Raw genomic sequence first — 16,257 nt, 5'->3', positions numbered from 1 at the left:
CCTGGTTCGAATCCAGGCCGTATCACATCCGGCTGTGATTGGGAGTCCGATAGGGCGGCGCACAATTGGCCCAGCGTCGTCAGAGTTTGGCCAGGGTCATTGTAAATAAGAATTTGTTCTTAACTGACTTGCCTAGTTAGATAAAGGTTAAATAAATAAAAGATACTTAGAGAATGGTCTGGGACAGTGAAGTAGGTCAGCTGAAATAATAGAGTAGATGGCCCTGGCACGCAACATTTGGTTCTGGGTTCCGAGATTATGGGTAGTCTCTAGACAACCTTGTCACGCACCCATGTCACCTTGTTCATAACTCAAAAGACGGCAGGTATTGAGAAAAGACTGAGGATTTAAGTATTACTTAAGAAATTGCTTTAATTTGATTGTAAAAGTTCCCTGAAATGTTTCCTTTCCCCCTAAACAAAATAGAGCCTCATGTTTCAGCACCGAATGACATCAAAAAGAGTTTCCATCAGAGAATGATAAATTAAACAAATATACATGTGCTAAGTGTATCATAATCATAGTATCAGAACTCTTCACAAGAGAGAAAACTAAAATGGATAAAACTAAAATCTATTTTTTTTTAACAATGAAAAAACATTCTGATAACAAGAGCGACAAGTAAAAAAAAAAAAATGGGGAAAATAAAGTCAAGGTTTCAGGGGAAGGGATAACAGCAGTTATGTTCAACAGGTATAAAAATACTAACAGCCAACTGGCCAATTAACTGGTAACAAAGCATCGTGCCTAGGCAGGTCAAGATATGAATACTTGATTTAATTGGTCCAAATCATAAAAGCACAAGCTAAAGTACTGTTTGGGGGGCAGGTGAGGAGGAGGAAGTCCCACCAGATGGTTAAGGCAGTGGGTGGAGGGGTCTTAGCTTACTTACCTAATTCTAAACCAAACTCTAGACCCTACACTTACGCAGTTTGTGTTGTACTGAAATTGTTGGACTGGTATCCGAAATATGGTGAAAATCCCAACATGGTACTTGAGTACTATTTGAGAAGGTCCGGTCACAAATTTCCTAGCTGTCAAAGTTCCGGATGGACAGTCATTCACCAGTATATAAAAAAATACAATTAAAAAAAATAACTTTACACAGTTTGAATTTTGCCATGGGGCAGAGAGAAAATGTTGCAGTTTTGAAGACAATGATCTGTAATTCCACACGTTTCGCCATGTCTTGCGTGTTCATATGACAACAAATATTAAAATGTTGGTCTGTCTCTATTGACCCCTTTCTGGGTCCAGCGTATGGCTGTCTAGGTGGAGATATTACCATGTTGCTAATATCTATCCTTTCAGAAGTGCCTACATGTAGGGACTAGGGTTTGGTATTGGACATTTAACTTGGGAGTCACAACTTAATGTTGGTCTGGAATAGACTGGAGAATAAGGACAGACGTGTCCTGGCCTTAGTCCGAGTCGCTCCTGTCTTCCTTTGTAAGCAGCCGCTTTCCGCTCTTCGGGGCCATTGCTTCTTGCTTGAGGATCTTAGCTGAACTAAGACAAATACAGGACAAACAGAGGGTGAGACTGTTTACTATTGAGAGGAGAACATGTATGTTACAGGTAATAGATGTGGGGGGTGGGGGGGGGGGTAATGCATGTAAATGGTACATGGGGATTTTAGGGAGAAGTTCCCGTCGTCAGAATGGCTGCCGCTGGTAGCTTACCGTTTCTTCTTGTATTTCTCCTGCTCAGCGGGAGGAATGTGGTCCATCAGCTCCAGACTGTCATTGATCTTCTTGAGCCACTCATAGTGCTCTCGGCCACGGACCTGAGAGAAGAGAGGGAGGAAATGAGAGAGGATTTCCCTTGGGCACATCCATGAAGTAGAGATACACAAATTCTCCCTCACAAAAGTGCCTCTGTCTGTCAGCTTGTGTGTGTCATTCCCTCACCTGCAACAAAAATACATTGTCCTTGTCTTCATCCTCAGTGCTGGAGCCGTTCTTGATCTTCTTGCTGGTCCCTGGAGGGGGCAGGGCCTGTTGGGACTCTGAGGGGAGAGGAGACAAGGTCAACAATGACATAGGAGACGAGGGTTGAGACGTGGCCCGAGTCTTACTTCTCTTGACGCCGTTGGTGGTCTTGGTCCCGTTCAGAACTTTGTTTGTGTTTTCTTCCTCGGTCTTGCGGTCCCGGCCGGGACAGGCACACACACGGACCTCGAAACAACGGCGACCCAAAACCTGACCCCTAGAAAGGAAGCAAAGGGGTGAAGAATAGTGAAAGTTAGAGGCAATAATCTCACGGGGAGCCAAACACACTAGGGATATGCGTCTTTCACTTCCAAGATGATTCGATATGCATCTAGATACAGTGCATTCGGAAAGTATTAAGACCCCTTGACTTATTCAACATCGTTACGTTACAGCCTTATTCTAAAATTGATTAAATTGTTTCCCCCCCTCAATCTTCACACAATACCCCATAATGACAAAACAAAAATAGGTAAACATTTTTTGCTAAAAAATAAAAACTGAAATATTACATTTACATAAGTATTCAGACCCTTTACTCAGTACTTTGTTTTAGCAACTTTGGCAGCGATTACAGCCTAGCCCTAGAGTTTTCTTGGGTATGACGCTACAAGCTTGGCACACCTGTATTTGGGGAGTTTCTCCCATTATTCTCTGCAGATCCACTCAAGCTCTGTCAGGTTGGATGTGGAGCGTCGCTGCACAGCTATTTTCAGGTCTCTCCAGAGATGTTTGATCGGGCTCAAGTCCGGGCTCTCGCTGGGCCACTCAAGGCCATTCAGAGACTTGTCCCGAAACCACTCCTGCGTTGTCTTGGCTGTGTGCTTAGGGTCATTGTCCTGTTGGGAGGTGAGCCTTTGCCCCAGTCTGAGGTCCTGAGTGCTCTGGAGCAGGTTTTCATCAAGGATCCCTCTGTACTTTGCTCCATTCAGCTTTCCCCTCGATCCTGACTAGTCTCCCAGTCCCTGCCACTGAAAAACATCCCCACAACATGATGCTGCCACCACCATGCTTCTCCAGACATGACACTTGGCATTCAGGCCAAAGAGTCCTTTAGGTGCCTTTTAGCAAACGCCAAGGGGGCTGTCATGTGCCTTTTACTGAGTGGCTAGCGTCTGTCCACTACTATAAAGGCCTGTTTGGAGGAGTGCTGCAGAGATGGGGGAACCTTCCAGAAGGACAACCATCTCCACAGAGGATCTCGGATTCTTGATCACCTCTTTGACCAAGGCCCTTCTCCCCCGATTTCCCAGTTTGGCCGGGCGGCCAGCTCTAGGAAGAGTCTAGGTGGTTCCAAAATTCTTCCATTTAAGAATGTGGCCACTGTGTTCTTGGGGACCTTCAATGCTGCAGACATTCTTTGTTACACTTCTCCAGATCTGTGCCTCAACACAATCCTGTCTCTGGAGCTCTATGGACAATTCTGTCAACCTCATGACTCGGTTTTCGCTCTGACATGCACTGTCAACTGTGGGACCTTATATAGACAGGTGTGTGCCTTTCTAAATCATGTCCAATCAATTGAATTGACCAAAGGTTGACTCCAATGAGTTGTAGAAACATCTCAAGGATGATCAATGGAAACAGGATGCACCTGAGCTCAATTTCGAGTATCATAGCAAAGGTTCTGAATACTTATAAAAAAATAACACGTATTTACATAAGTTAGCAAAAACCTGTTTTCGCTTTGTCATTGTGGGGTATTGTGTGTAGATTGATGAACTTATGATATTTAATCAATTTTAGAATAAGGGTATAATGTAACAATGTGGAAAAAGAAGGTGTCTGAATACTTTCCCAATGCACTGTATACGGGCTACAATACATTTTTAGTTTGAAACATTCAGTGCGATTAGAGAAACGAATCGATTCAGTGTGATACGATGCACTAACTTCTGTTGCATAAACATTCATTTTCCATTCTAAATTAAAATCTGCTGCTGATGGAGCTCATGAGCTGGGTCTCTCTGAGTTGGATCTGTCCGAGCGGACGTGAGCGCGTACGTGCGTAAATTATAAATTATGTGTATGGTTTTGTCTCAAGTTTGGCTTTCAGCTTTTTCGCTCCGGACACTTTATCTGCTCCACCACACACCTGTCTGGTAAGGTTGAATGCCTCCTCTCCTACTCAGCCTCCCAACCAAAGCTCTCCCAAGCAGGTGTGACACCTGCTTCCGTTACCTGCTGCTTGGATCTCACCCGGCGATCTACTCCCTGCCTGCCCTGGCCTGTCTCCCAATCTGGTACAGGTACCCCCGCCACACTCCCCCGAGCTTTCGCTTGGCTCCAACACACACGCACGCCGTAGACTTTGGACTGATCTGAATTTTTAGGTAGGCTAATTAACTTGTGAATAATATTATGCGAGCTTTATTCAGAAATTCTTTCCATTAACTAGCATCGGTCTACAATTTATTAATCTCAGACTTTTATAGCCTATTGGACTCAGAGAGCCACGTTATTGTGTTGGGGCGATTGACTCTCAATTTACAATGTCTAGCCTCAAGCTATTTCACTTTTTTATTGTGCTATTTGTTCCATGACTCCTGCATGCTTTGTTGAGTATATAGTTGCTCATTTACCAGAACGTGGATTAGACAATGTTCTTTCCCACCCTCGCGACAAACTTCTTTATTGGTTACATGTACTCTAGGCCTCCCATCCTATTCTAACCCTCCCTCGCTGGCTTTGTACTCATGTTACCTGATGAAATTGCTGTACAATATGATCTTGTTGCCATCTAATGCACATTCAAATGTCATTAAAAATATCAACACTGCAGAGCTCTCCCTGTCCTCTACCGTGCCCTGGAAATGTGCATGAACACCCTGGCCCGTCTACGGTTGCTAGTCACAATTCTGATATTTGCTCTGATGATTTCTGTCCTTGTAAAAGCCTTGGCTTTCTGCACGTTAACACTAGACGCTTATTACCTGAAATGGATCAATTGAAAGTGTGGGTTCACAGCTCCAATCCAGATATGTTGGTCATTATTGAGACGTGGTTAAGAAAGAATGTTCTGATGTTAAACTTTCAGGTTATAACCTTTTTTCGACAAGACAGATCTTCCAAAGATGGGGGAGTGGCCATCTTTACCAAGGATCACCTTCAGTGCTCGGTTGTCTCCACCAAATAGGTCCCCAAACAATTTGATTTGCTGGTTTTAAGCATTAAGCTTTCAAACAGCTCTTTGTTGACTGTTGCTGGGTGCTATCATCCTCCATCAGCACCAGCCTGTACCCTACCTGCCCTAAGCTCTCTCATGGCCCTTTACACCAAGTCTTAATTTGTCCTGCTAGGTGACCTAAACCGGGACATGCTTAAACCACCTGGCCATGTCTTAAAACAATGGGACTCCCTAAATCTCTCTCAGATCACCAATCCCACATGGAATGATCCCAAACACCAAGAAAAGTCTACTCTCCTTGACGTTATCCTCACAAATAATCCTGATTGGTATCAGTCTGGTGTTTTCTGTAATGACCTTAAGTGATCACTGTTTTACTGCTTGTGTTTGTAATGGCTGCTCAGTGAAAACGACCTCTCCGGATTCGTCAGACGCTTGCTGAAAAGCTTTAATGAGCTAGCCTTCCTTCATGACCTGGCCTGTGTAAATTGGTATAGAATCAGCTTGATCCCCTTTGTTGAAGATGCTTGGAACTTCATTTTTTTGTGCATCTTTTCAATGGCATTGTTAACAAGCATGCCCCCATAAAGAAAATAACAAGATCAGCCCCTGGTTCGACCGTGATCTGGCAGTTACTCCACCTCAAGAGCACCATTTGGCGAAAGGCTCTGATAAAGAGCGTATGGCTGAGCTCTTTAAAAATAACTTTATTAAGTCAGGATTCCTTTTTGACTCAGACACGCCTCCTTACCCACCCAACACTTCCTCTACCAGCCCTTCTAATGTGACTATCCCCAACGCTCCACCCTCTTTTCCCCCTGCCACACAGCTTCTCCCTAAACTCGTTTCTTCTGTGTGTTTGTAGTGGTTGAAAGGCAGTGCTTAGTAGGCAGTGCTTGGAAGGCAGCCACGGTGCGTCCTTTATTTAAAGGGGGAGATCAATCTTAACTGTTATAGGCCTATTTATCAAAAGTGTTGGAAAAACCTGTCAATAATCAACTGACTGGCTTTCTTGATGTCTATAGTATTATCTCTGGTATGCAATCTGGTTTCTGCTCAGGTTATGATTGTGTCACTGCAACCTTAAGGTCCTCAATGTCACCATTGCCTGTGACTAAGCAATGTTGTGCTGCTATCTTAATGGACAAAGCTTTTGATACGGTACACCATTCCAAACTTCTGGGTCGGCTAAGGAGTATTGGTGTCTCCGAGGGGTCTTTGGCCTGGTTTGCTAACTACCTCTCTCAAAGAGTGCAATGTGTAAAGTCAGAACATCTGCTGTCTCAGCCACTGCCTGTCACCAAGGGAGTACCTAAAGGCTTGATCCTAGGCCCCATGCTCTTCTCAATTTACATCAACAACATAGCTCAGGCAGTAGGAAGCGCCCTCGTCCAATTATATGCAGATAGTATTCTACTCAGCTGGCCCTTACCCGGATTTTGTGTTGTAGAGAGTTCAACAAAGCTTTCAGTGTTCAGACAACTTTCTTTGCCGTTAATATTGTTCTGAACACCTTCAAAACAAAAAAGGTATTGTGGTCGTGTAATAAGATTTCACCATTGTCTCATAATTTAATGGTTTAGACCAGTGGTGGGCAAACGTTTTGGCTCGAGGGCCACATCGGGGGTTTGAAATTCAACGGAGGGTCGCATTTTTTGTGGGACCAATTGTTTGTAAAAATCAATTTGCGGGGGCCTCCCAAGTGGCGCAGCGTTTTAAGGCACTGCATCGCAGCGGTCGTCACTACAGACTCCACGCTGACACGGTCACCTAATAATCCCCAGTTTACAATTGGCTCATTCATCCCCCTCCTCTCCCCTGTAACTATTCCCCAGGTCGTTGCTGCAAATGAGAACGTGTTCTCAGTCAACTTACCTGGTAAAATAACGGTAAAATAAAAAAATAAAATAAAAAACAGACCCGGGTTTGATCCCAGGCTGTCACACAGCTGGCCGTGACTGGGAGACCCATTGGCCCAGCGTCGTCCGGGTTAGGAGAGGGTTTGGGCAGGCTGAGATTTCCTTTTCCCATCCCGCTCTAGTGACTCCTGTGGCGTACTGGGCGCATGCACGCTGACACGGTCACCAGGTGTATGGTGTTTCCGCCAATACATTGGTGCGGCTGGCTTTCGGGTTAAGCAAGCATTGTGTCAAGAAGCAGTGTGGTTTGGCTGGGTCGTGTTTCGGAGGACGCACCGCTCTCGACCTTCGCCTCTCCCGAGTCCGTGCTGGAGTTGCAGCGATGAGACAAGACTAACTACCAGTTGGATAACACAAAATGTCTCACGGGCCGGTTTGAAATGCCCGGCAGTCCGTACCCCCCCCCGGTTTAGACCGTTTTACTTCTTCTCCTGTGTCAACCATGCAGTGCGGGTAGCTTAGGCTACTTTTATTCCGGTATAACAATTTAACACTACATTTCATAAAAACATAACCGAGCAAATTCCTTGATTGTCACAACAAAAAATACCTAATATTGCACATGCTATTTTACAAATATTTGCATGCTGACAGTGACATGCAAATATGGCAGATCAGGAATAGGCCTACTTTTCATTGCTCAGTGCTCGTAGCTGCGCACAGTATGCCGTTTTACTAGGCTACTGATATTTCCTGTGGTTGTTCGGCATGCAAAATGACTTGTAGATCAATGACTGTCAAAACAATGACATGCTGAAGGCACGGACGCAGTTGTCACAAAATATGGAGGTATTTTCGGGAAGGTAGAAAGTAATTTAGCACCAAAATAGTTTTTACAGGCGATTCATAACGTTGGAACCAATTTTGTGACAGACGCATGCTACATTCGGATCGTGGTCCCGCTGACAGACGCACTCGTATCTTAAATATTTCAACCGGGGACCGATTCATATCGGTGAATAGTCACATCCCTAAAAAACACACATTACGGCAAATGTAACGCAAACTCAGACCCTGATGCGCAATTTCCAAAATAAACAAACTCAGTGAGAAGGGATAAGGAGACACTTACTCCTGGGTCTCCAGGGTCAGGATGGTGAGGATGGGCCGCCTGTTCATACCACCCATGCAACTGGAGTTACACATGAAGTTCAGGAGAACAGTAGTCGTTTCAGAGCCCAGCTATACAAACACATATACACAATGTTAAGCTTCACTTGAACGTACATTGACAAATGCAAATCGCCAATGCATTATAGACAGATGTCTCAATGAAAGTGGCAAGAGAAATGGCAAATAAAATACCATTGATAAAAATCAACAGAACGGGCTTGGAAGCTCAAATCCAGCCAAATTGACTGGTAAACTCATGGGTACATAATGGCTTCCTGATATGGTGATGTAATGATTTCCATGGTAATGTAGAATGTTCATTCAAATGATACAAACTGACGTGGCTAATTTTTAAATAATTTCATTTGAGTTGATTCAACAAATCGCAGAACAGATTGATGGGGTACACTTCCTGCCTTGCTCATCTGGGTACACTAGCAAAGGCCGCCAGTCCACCCATTATGCCATCATTTACTTGAATGGGGACGACCGCTCTATTAATTCTCTTTCTATAGGGTATACCTGAGGAGGCTCATAGGGCAGCAGCACACTTTGACGCTTGGTGTTTCCATCCTCCAGGTATTGAGCCCACTGGCTACCCTCCACCCTAATCAGGTGACTGCGGTGGACCACGCCTAGACAAAAAAACAGGAAGTAGACAAGTAGTGAGGGGGAGTCTCTTCTATTCCTGGGACAATCTTTTACATGGGGAGTGAAGGTATACCTCATCTCTGAGACCATGGGGAATATTATGATCAGATTTGGATGGGTTTCATTTCCTCTTTATTCGTTTACATGGCTAAATACAAAAACTGAGCCAAAATAAAATCATGCATATTAGTCCATTTTTTTCACTCTTAATTAAGGGCAAAATACTTATTATCTACATCAGTTTTGAATGTTTACCTTAGACTAAAAACACACACCCAAACACACCCACCTTCATTGTTATCTGAGGCGCTCTGGTGGTGGGGGCAGCGCCGGACCACCTCAGAGACATGCTCAGACTTCTTGTAGATAGCGGTGGCCCTGAGGATGGCTCCTGGCGGGGGATCCATGGCCATCAACACCTCCACAGGGCACGTCTTAGCCAGCTGGCAGTACAGCTTGTTCAGCTGCACAGAATACTGGGAGGGGAGAGAAAACAATGAGCAACCAGTTGTATGTGTCTATAGGAATTTTATTTTGTGAAACAAAGTGGTGAATTGAATTGATAAAAAGTGGGGAAAAATAAGCACTTCGGTGAAGTTACTTCCCACAGACAGCATTTCACTTTGGCGATAAAAAAATAGAGTATAACCCATTTATAAAGTTTACATAAAATACAAACACTAGCAAAAGGTGGCCTTAACACCTACAGGTATAAGATCATAATACACATTATGAATATTATGAAAATCATTATGAAAATCATAAATACCTTGTTTATAACTATACATTTTGACCAAAAGGGCTGCATTTTAACCCTTTCCATAATGGAGCCCTTGTGTGGAACATGCCCTGTCATGTCAGACCCATGCATTACTGCAACCTACCAGCATGCAACTCCTCAGTTCCAATGAATGAGTTGCAGGGGGCGTTAGTTTGAGGGCAGCACACCCTAACTCAAGCCTGATAGACCTATCATAGTACGCTGACATGTGAGTCACTGTGGAAACATTGCTGCTATTGGCTGTTTTAATCCAAATACTTTTCCGCCAAAACCTTGAGTTTTAGCAAATCGTCACAATGAACTGGATTCCAGTTGAATGCAACCACAGGGAATTAGAATGAGTGGAATATCTTTCATCTCTGTCGGAGGTAAAGTAACTGCAATTTTCTTTAATTAATTGATTGAAATGAGACCATGGATTAAACTGGTTTGAGCCATTTTACTGTTACTTATTGTGATTGTCAAAAAAGTATATTAATCCAAATAGATGTTTCCCCCAGAAGAGAAACGTCATTCAAAGTTGAAAGAGAGATCAATAGAGCTAGATATATATATATATAGCATGTGAATATACAGTGAGACAAGGCTACTTAGAGGGTGGGGCTGGACCCCATGGTAGGCTGTGTTTCATTCCTATAGAGTACCACAGTATGAGTCATAATACCCATAAAGCCTAGCAGTCAAACAAGGAAATGGTTCCAACCATTTGTCCACCATCAATTTTTCCCACTGGGCAGTGGTTCCCAAACTGTGGGGCTCATTCCAGCTTTAAACTTCCTCTTGAAAATTGCAATAGTAGAATGCACAAGGTGCAATTTCTATATTTGGCAGTGCATCATCAGTTTCTCTTGTCATGTTAGTCATTGCATACCTTAGAGAGCTATTTATAACTTGCCAGAAATGTCCAGATCAACAAGTCCATGTCAGCTAAAGTGTTTAGGTAGGTTTTGTAGCCCTTAGATACTGTAATTTGTGTCACTCAAATATCACATGAATACCCATTAGACATGCCAAAACGTATAGAATTGCTAGAAAATCGGCTTTAAACCTGCTAAATGTTCTCCGCCAACAAGAGGGGTGTGAAAAGTTTGTCATGAACAGTGTTAGTGCCCATAGAAATAGACGTGGCGCATGTGCAGGTGGGGCGCAGAATGTTCCCCAATGCTAGGGGCCCTGAGGGAAAAAGTGTGGGAACCCCTGCCATAGGGGATTTTAGAAACACTTAAAATAAGGGCTGCGTCTTGTGTAGGCTTACCCGGGGGTGACGTTTTGATAACCATGTGAATCTCTCTAAGACAGTGCTTCTCAATTATTTTCTGTTACGCCCCCCCCCCCTAGGAAGAAGTAAACATTTCGCGACCCCCAACTCTGCGCCGCGACTGTAAATAGTATAATTTGTCTATAAAATGGTTGTTATAAGTACACCTCTGCATAACATTGTATCCTTATTAACATTAAAGAAAAGAAAAAAATATAGATCAACTTACAACAAAGAATAACTTTATTAACATTGTTTTTTAGTCTAACAGAAAGACTTAGTGTATCAATTTGCCTGAAATGTAAAAAAAAAAATTCAAGCCTTATTTAAACTGTAAACATTTTTGGACCATTTGATACTGAAAAATAAAATATAATCAATAAATAATTATAAATTCAAATTGATCAGCAACATTAACTCAGGAGCACAATATATGAAACACTTTGACCTATAAAACAAAAATGAATAAAACAATTTGTGCTGATTTTTTAAAATCAAAATGAGGAAGTTAGGATTAATGGCTACAATGAGCACGTTTTGCAGAGCACAGCTTTTCGAAGCGGGGTTTGAAGCATGATACTGCAACTCTCAGCTCCTGCTCAATGTTTAGCTGGGACCTGTACTTGGTCTTCAGTGCAGCAACAGCAGAGAAGCCAGTCTCACAAAGATAAGATGTTGCAAAAGGAAGAAGAATGCCCATGGCTCTCTGACCTAAGAGTGGATACTGCCTCTCTTCACTCAGTGTCTGTGATGTGAACCTCAGTCTCAATGTGGAGTCACACGTCATATCAATGAACTGGTCCTCTGCAGACCTGAAACCAGTTGGAGCTGGTGCATTGAAAGGATCTCTCACCCAGTCATATTGGGAACTGTTTTCAGGGAAGTACTTTTTAAAGAATCCCATCAGTGATGAAATATGCTCCTTAATATATGGAATCACTGAGGTGGCATCAGTCAGTAGTGCCAACAAATTAATGCAGGTTCTCGAATGAATCAGTATTTCCTGATTCCTGATTAGTATTTTATTTTTGCAGCACTTGCGTCATCCAGCATGACGGAGACCATGTCTAATGCTGCAGGCAGTATCAGCTCCTCTGCTATGGAGTGTTTTTTTTTTGTTGCACTGAGCAATTTGGTACGCCACCTTATATGATGCTAACAGTGCCCGCTGGTTTACTGAAGTAGCATTCACAAAGCGGGACGATTGTTGGCAATATTCGGCACGTTTTCGCTGAAAAAACTCAAGCGGCTTATCAGCGTGATTGGGGTGTAATGTCTTTAAGTGACGCCTTAATTTATTTGGCTTCATGCTGTCCGCTGCCAACATTTTTAGACACAGTAAACATACCGGTCTTTCCCCGTCTCCCACCGTAGTCACAGTGAAGCCAAGCGCTACATACGCGTCGTCATATTTCCTCGTCTTAGTTTTCGGGAGACTTACGTTTGTCTCATTATCTCCGTCTCTCTCCACCTTTCTTTTCATCCCTGTTAAATATTTTTCCATGGTGTCTCTTAAGAGTTTGTTATCTGCACTTCATATCTCCTGCTCTGTGCTGTGTGCTCTTGTTCGGTGCAAAAGAAAACTACTCCCTGCGGCAAAAAAAAGCATGTTCCCCGGGGTCACACGCCGCCCGCCCCCCCGGCATCGCTCCGAGCCCCCCCAGGGGGGCGCGCCCCACTATTTGAGAAGGACTGCTCTAAGACAAGGTGACTTATAATATATCGCCTGTATTTACACCTCAAAAATGAAATGCTAATTAGCTGCTAATGTGGCTATCGTAAAGAACTACAAATGCCGTGATCTAGACAAGACTGCTGAATTGAGGCAAAGCTAAGAATCTTTGGATTAATTATCTAATGTTAGCTAAAATTTGTAATGATTAAATTGGCTAAATGTCTTTAAAATATATAATTCTGTGAACTGTCTTGTGCAAGTTTTAAATGGGGCGGCAGGTAGCCTAGTGGTTAGAGTGTTGGACTAGTAACTGAAAGGTTGCAAGATCGAATCCCCGAGCCGACAAGGTAAAAATCTGTCGTTCTGCCCCTGAACAAGGCAGTGTCCACTGTTCCTAGACCGTCATTGAAAATAAGAATTTGTTCTTAACTGACTTGCCTAGTTAAATAAAGGTAAAAAATATATATATATTTTTTATGGACACAATACCTGTTAGCAAAGGAGTCAGCTAAAGAAGACGTGCAGGAGCTTGCAGGGATTTGTAGTCTTCCATCATGTCTACTTTGATCCTAATTAGCATTTTCGAAACAGAATAAATAGAGCCGAATATATTGATTAAAATATTAACCTTGTACGAGAGAGATTTACATGCTTACATGCCAGGGTCAGCCCACACAAAACACAGCACTTATTTTATATTATCATGAATTATAAACTGGGTGGTTTGAGCATTGGTATGACAAAATATTTTTACTGTTCTATTTACGCTAATAACCAGTTTATAAAAGGCAACTTTGGGGTTTGTGGTACATGGCCAATACCCTGATGAAGACAGCTTGGCTGTCGAAACGTTGGTAGTTACATTTTTGCATCTGAGCTCCTAGAGTGTGCGGCTCTCCTTTATTTTTAAGTATATGGCCAATATACCACGGCTAAGAGCTGTGTCGGGCAGAAGAACAGCCCTTAGCCGTGGTATATTGGCCATATAACACACCACCTCGGGCCTTATTGCTTTAACTATACGTGTGTGTATGTATTCAGGCATGTGCAGTAAGCCATATGCATGACACTCACAGTGGAGGTGACAGACTTGGCGGTACCCGACTTCTGGAATCGCAGCTGGAAGCCGTGCTGCCCAGGGTAGTCGTTGGTGGAGGGGACGGTGGAGGCGGGGGGAGGAACGCTGTCCAGGGTTGACACAGAGGGCTCCACAACCGGGGGCTCCAGCAGTTCAAACAGCCCCTCGTCAAAGACCTTGTGGAGAGTCGCGTCGGGAAGGAGCTGTGAGGGAGGTAAGTAGATGCCATTTATCTACAGAGGAGTAAAGCATTCAAGTTTTCAGTTGCTTTTTACATTTCTGTCTGACTAATGAAACAGGAGTGCCCACCATGGATATCAAATTACCAGAGAAAAAAAATGTAACTCAAACAATCACTGTACTACTAGAAGGGGGGGCTCATTAGCCCATTCTAAAAAGGTGTGGCGTCACGTTTACGTCATGAGGTAGACAATCAAACGTACCGAGACATCCAGGTCAGACCAGTTTTGAGTAGCAACCAGTGGAATACTGGGCCCCTGAGGTGTCATACTATAGAAAAGAAATCACCGGATCAGTCATTAGTATGGCCCAGAAAAGACCTATGCAGAAAAGGTGCTGTAATACGTTGAACAATGTCTTTGGGCTTCCACTCACACACAACCACCTCGGTCTAGTCTAGAAGTAGCTACATACCGTGGTAGTCTTAAACATACTTCTATAAGTCTGTGGTCCTAAAGGTTGTTCAAAACTTACTTGCTCTCCCAAAGCTGCTGGAAGGAACATTGGCCCAGTGGGGGGCTGAGCTCTCCCATCCTGTATCCGTTCACTTTCTCGACAGCTCACAGAACCGTTTGGGAGGAGAGGATTGGACACAGGGACACAAGGAGGGAGGGAGGAAGGCGATAGGATCTAGGAGAGAGCACACCCATGTGATTAGTTAAGAAAAAAATCTATACTAGTTTTAGCAGCTACCTGTGTCTTCAAAACAATACATTTATGGGATGCTCCCAAGTGGTGCAGCAGTCTAAGGCAGTGCATCTCAGTGCTAGAAGCGTCACTACAGACCCTGGTTCGAGTCCAGGCTATATCACAAACAGCAGTGATTGGGAGTCCCATAGGGAGGTGCACAATTAGCCCAGTGTCGTCCGGGTTAGGGTTTGGCTGGGGTAGGCCGTCATTGTAGATAAGAAATTGTTCTTAACTGACTTGCCTAGTTAAATAAAGGTTAAATAAATAAATAAATAAAAAAGCTAGAATGCAGACAGGGGATGGATAATGACTGACTGGGTTGTGTTGTTAGCTAGACAGCAATGTGAACACTGGTGCCACGGTATTAGGCTAATCCTTGGTGTTGCTCAAGTGCCCAGCTAGCTACCCTACGTTTACCAAATAAACACCTCATCTAAATCTATGACTAACTTGCAACCCACCCTATACAGAGAGAAATAATAAAGGCGTATTCTTGTATGCCATGGTTTGTTGGACAGAGCCTATGAGGAAAATGAACGTCGTTGTTGTAGGGCAGGGATCATCAACTAGATTTTTACATTTGTATATGATCACATGCATCTCTCTATTATGTGTGGGAATACTTGGGAACATATGTATTTTTTAAAGTAAATCACTTGGAGCAGATTTCCTGGGGTTTTTGCAGTCATGTCTGACATTGAAAATTCAAAAAAAAAATTGCTCAGAAAGCTTGGGGGGCCAAATAAAACCACCTGCGGGCCAAATCCAGTTGGGGAACCCTGTTCTAGGGTAAAGTTAAATGGATACACGGTGAAAATAAGATTATGGTATACACAGGCTTAGGATATCTTATATTTCTTGTTCTATGAGATAACCAGCTAACGTCCTTTTTTTGTGAATTCTGAAGAATGTATGTAATAATAAAAACGGTTTCATAATTCATAAAAGATCATGTTAACTGGTATAGACCGCTTTCGGTGTTCCCAAACATTGGCGCACGAGGGCGATAAGCGCAAGTTGGTGGCCGGACATGGGGGTGTTCGATAAAAGTTATTATTAAAAATATGAATTTCAGAACCCTGCAGAAAGGCCGCAGTTGTCCCTGAAACACATTGGTACAGATAAGCGTTTTCAGAATTGACATTTTTACAAGTATCGACTGAAGGTGGCTCAATCTGGTTTCTGACATATCGCGCGAGGGGTTGAGCGTTCCTCAGTTATGGCCTAGCATGTCCTAGCTAATTAGCTAGCAGGTTAGACACACAAAAGTCTGAACAGTAAGCGATTCGTGATCATCATCCAACTTCGATGTCATATAATACTACAATGTGTTGTGGTTAAATTTGTATTAATACAACGAAATACAAGACACACCAAACTTCACCCACCATCTTCCACTAAAATCTGCTAGCTCAGTTGTAAACTTGACTGGCTGTTTTACTAGAATCTCCAATCAACAACGACCACAAACTTTTCCAGGCAAAATAATTTGCTACGCTGCCTAAAATAAATTAAACATGGATTTATACCTCGCCTCCCGTTTATGAATCTTTTCTTGCCGCCCCTCGGTTCTCTTTCAATGCAATCCGTAGCTGCTATAAAGCAAAATATTTTGTTTCACTGAAAAGCGTGCATTTCGGGGATTTCCCCAATAACCAGAATAGGGGAGTGGCTGTGCAGAGTTCACAGGCCACCAATCAGAGGCCGCGCCCACCGAGGTGTATGTTTTTAAAT

The 16,257-nt window shown here is 43.3% G+C and overlaps 1 protein-coding gene across 6 annotated transcripts; it reads right to left on the bottom strand.

Annotated features, from left to right (window-relative positions):
• Positions 1–352: 352 nt before the first annotated feature.
• LOC139534597 (cellular tumor antigen p53-like) lies at positions 353–16,226 on the bottom strand. Of its 6 annotated transcripts, none has more exons than XM_071333861.1 (11): positions 16,053–16,226; positions 14,308–14,463; positions 14,037–14,103; positions 13,590–13,796; positions 9,091–9,277; positions 8,673–8,785; positions 8,110–8,219; positions 2,078–2,208; positions 1,911–2,008; positions 1,683–1,786; positions 353–1,509 (listed from the first exon to the last, which is right to left on the bottom strand). In XM_071333861.1, the coding sequence occupies exons 2-11, from the start codon at positions 14,364–14,366 to the stop codon at positions 1,422–1,424; spliced, it is 1,164 nt and encodes a 387-aa protein (XP_071189962.1). In that variant the 5' UTR covers positions 14,367–14,463; positions 16,053–16,226; the 3' UTR covers positions 353–1,421. The 6 variants fall into 6 exon arrangements, with proteins under 6 accessions (XP_071189962.1, XP_071189963.1, XP_071189960.1 ...); XM_071333862.1 differs by having other exon boundaries at positions 353–1,504; positions 16,053–16,194; XM_071333859.1 differs by having other exon boundaries at positions 13,590–13,826; positions 16,053–16,192.
• Positions 16,227–16,257: the final 31 nt, after the last annotated feature.

This window comes from Salvelinus alpinus, chromosome 11 (genome assembly GCF_045679555.1).
Source record: "Salvelinus alpinus chromosome 11, SLU_Salpinus.1, whole genome shotgun sequence".
Lineage (NCBI taxonomy): Eukaryota > Metazoa > Chordata > Actinopteri > Salmoniformes > Salmonidae > Salvelinus > Salvelinus alpinus.
This window is presented reverse-complemented; position numbering and strand designations above follow the sequence as displayed.

Coding starts and splice junctions, on each gene's coding strand:
- LOC139534597 (XM_071333857.1), bottom strand. CDS start 14,366: ATGGGAGAGCTCAGCCCCCCACTGGGCCAATGTTCCTTCCAGCAGCTT. Junction 8,220..8,672: donor TGCCCTATGAGCCTCCTCAG/GTATACCCTATA, acceptor GTGTTTGTATAG/CTGGGCTCTGAAACGACTAC. Junction 1,510..1,682: donor GAGAAATACAAGAAGAAACG/GTAAGCTACCAG, acceptor TATTTGTCTTAG/TTCAGCTAAGATCCTCAAGC.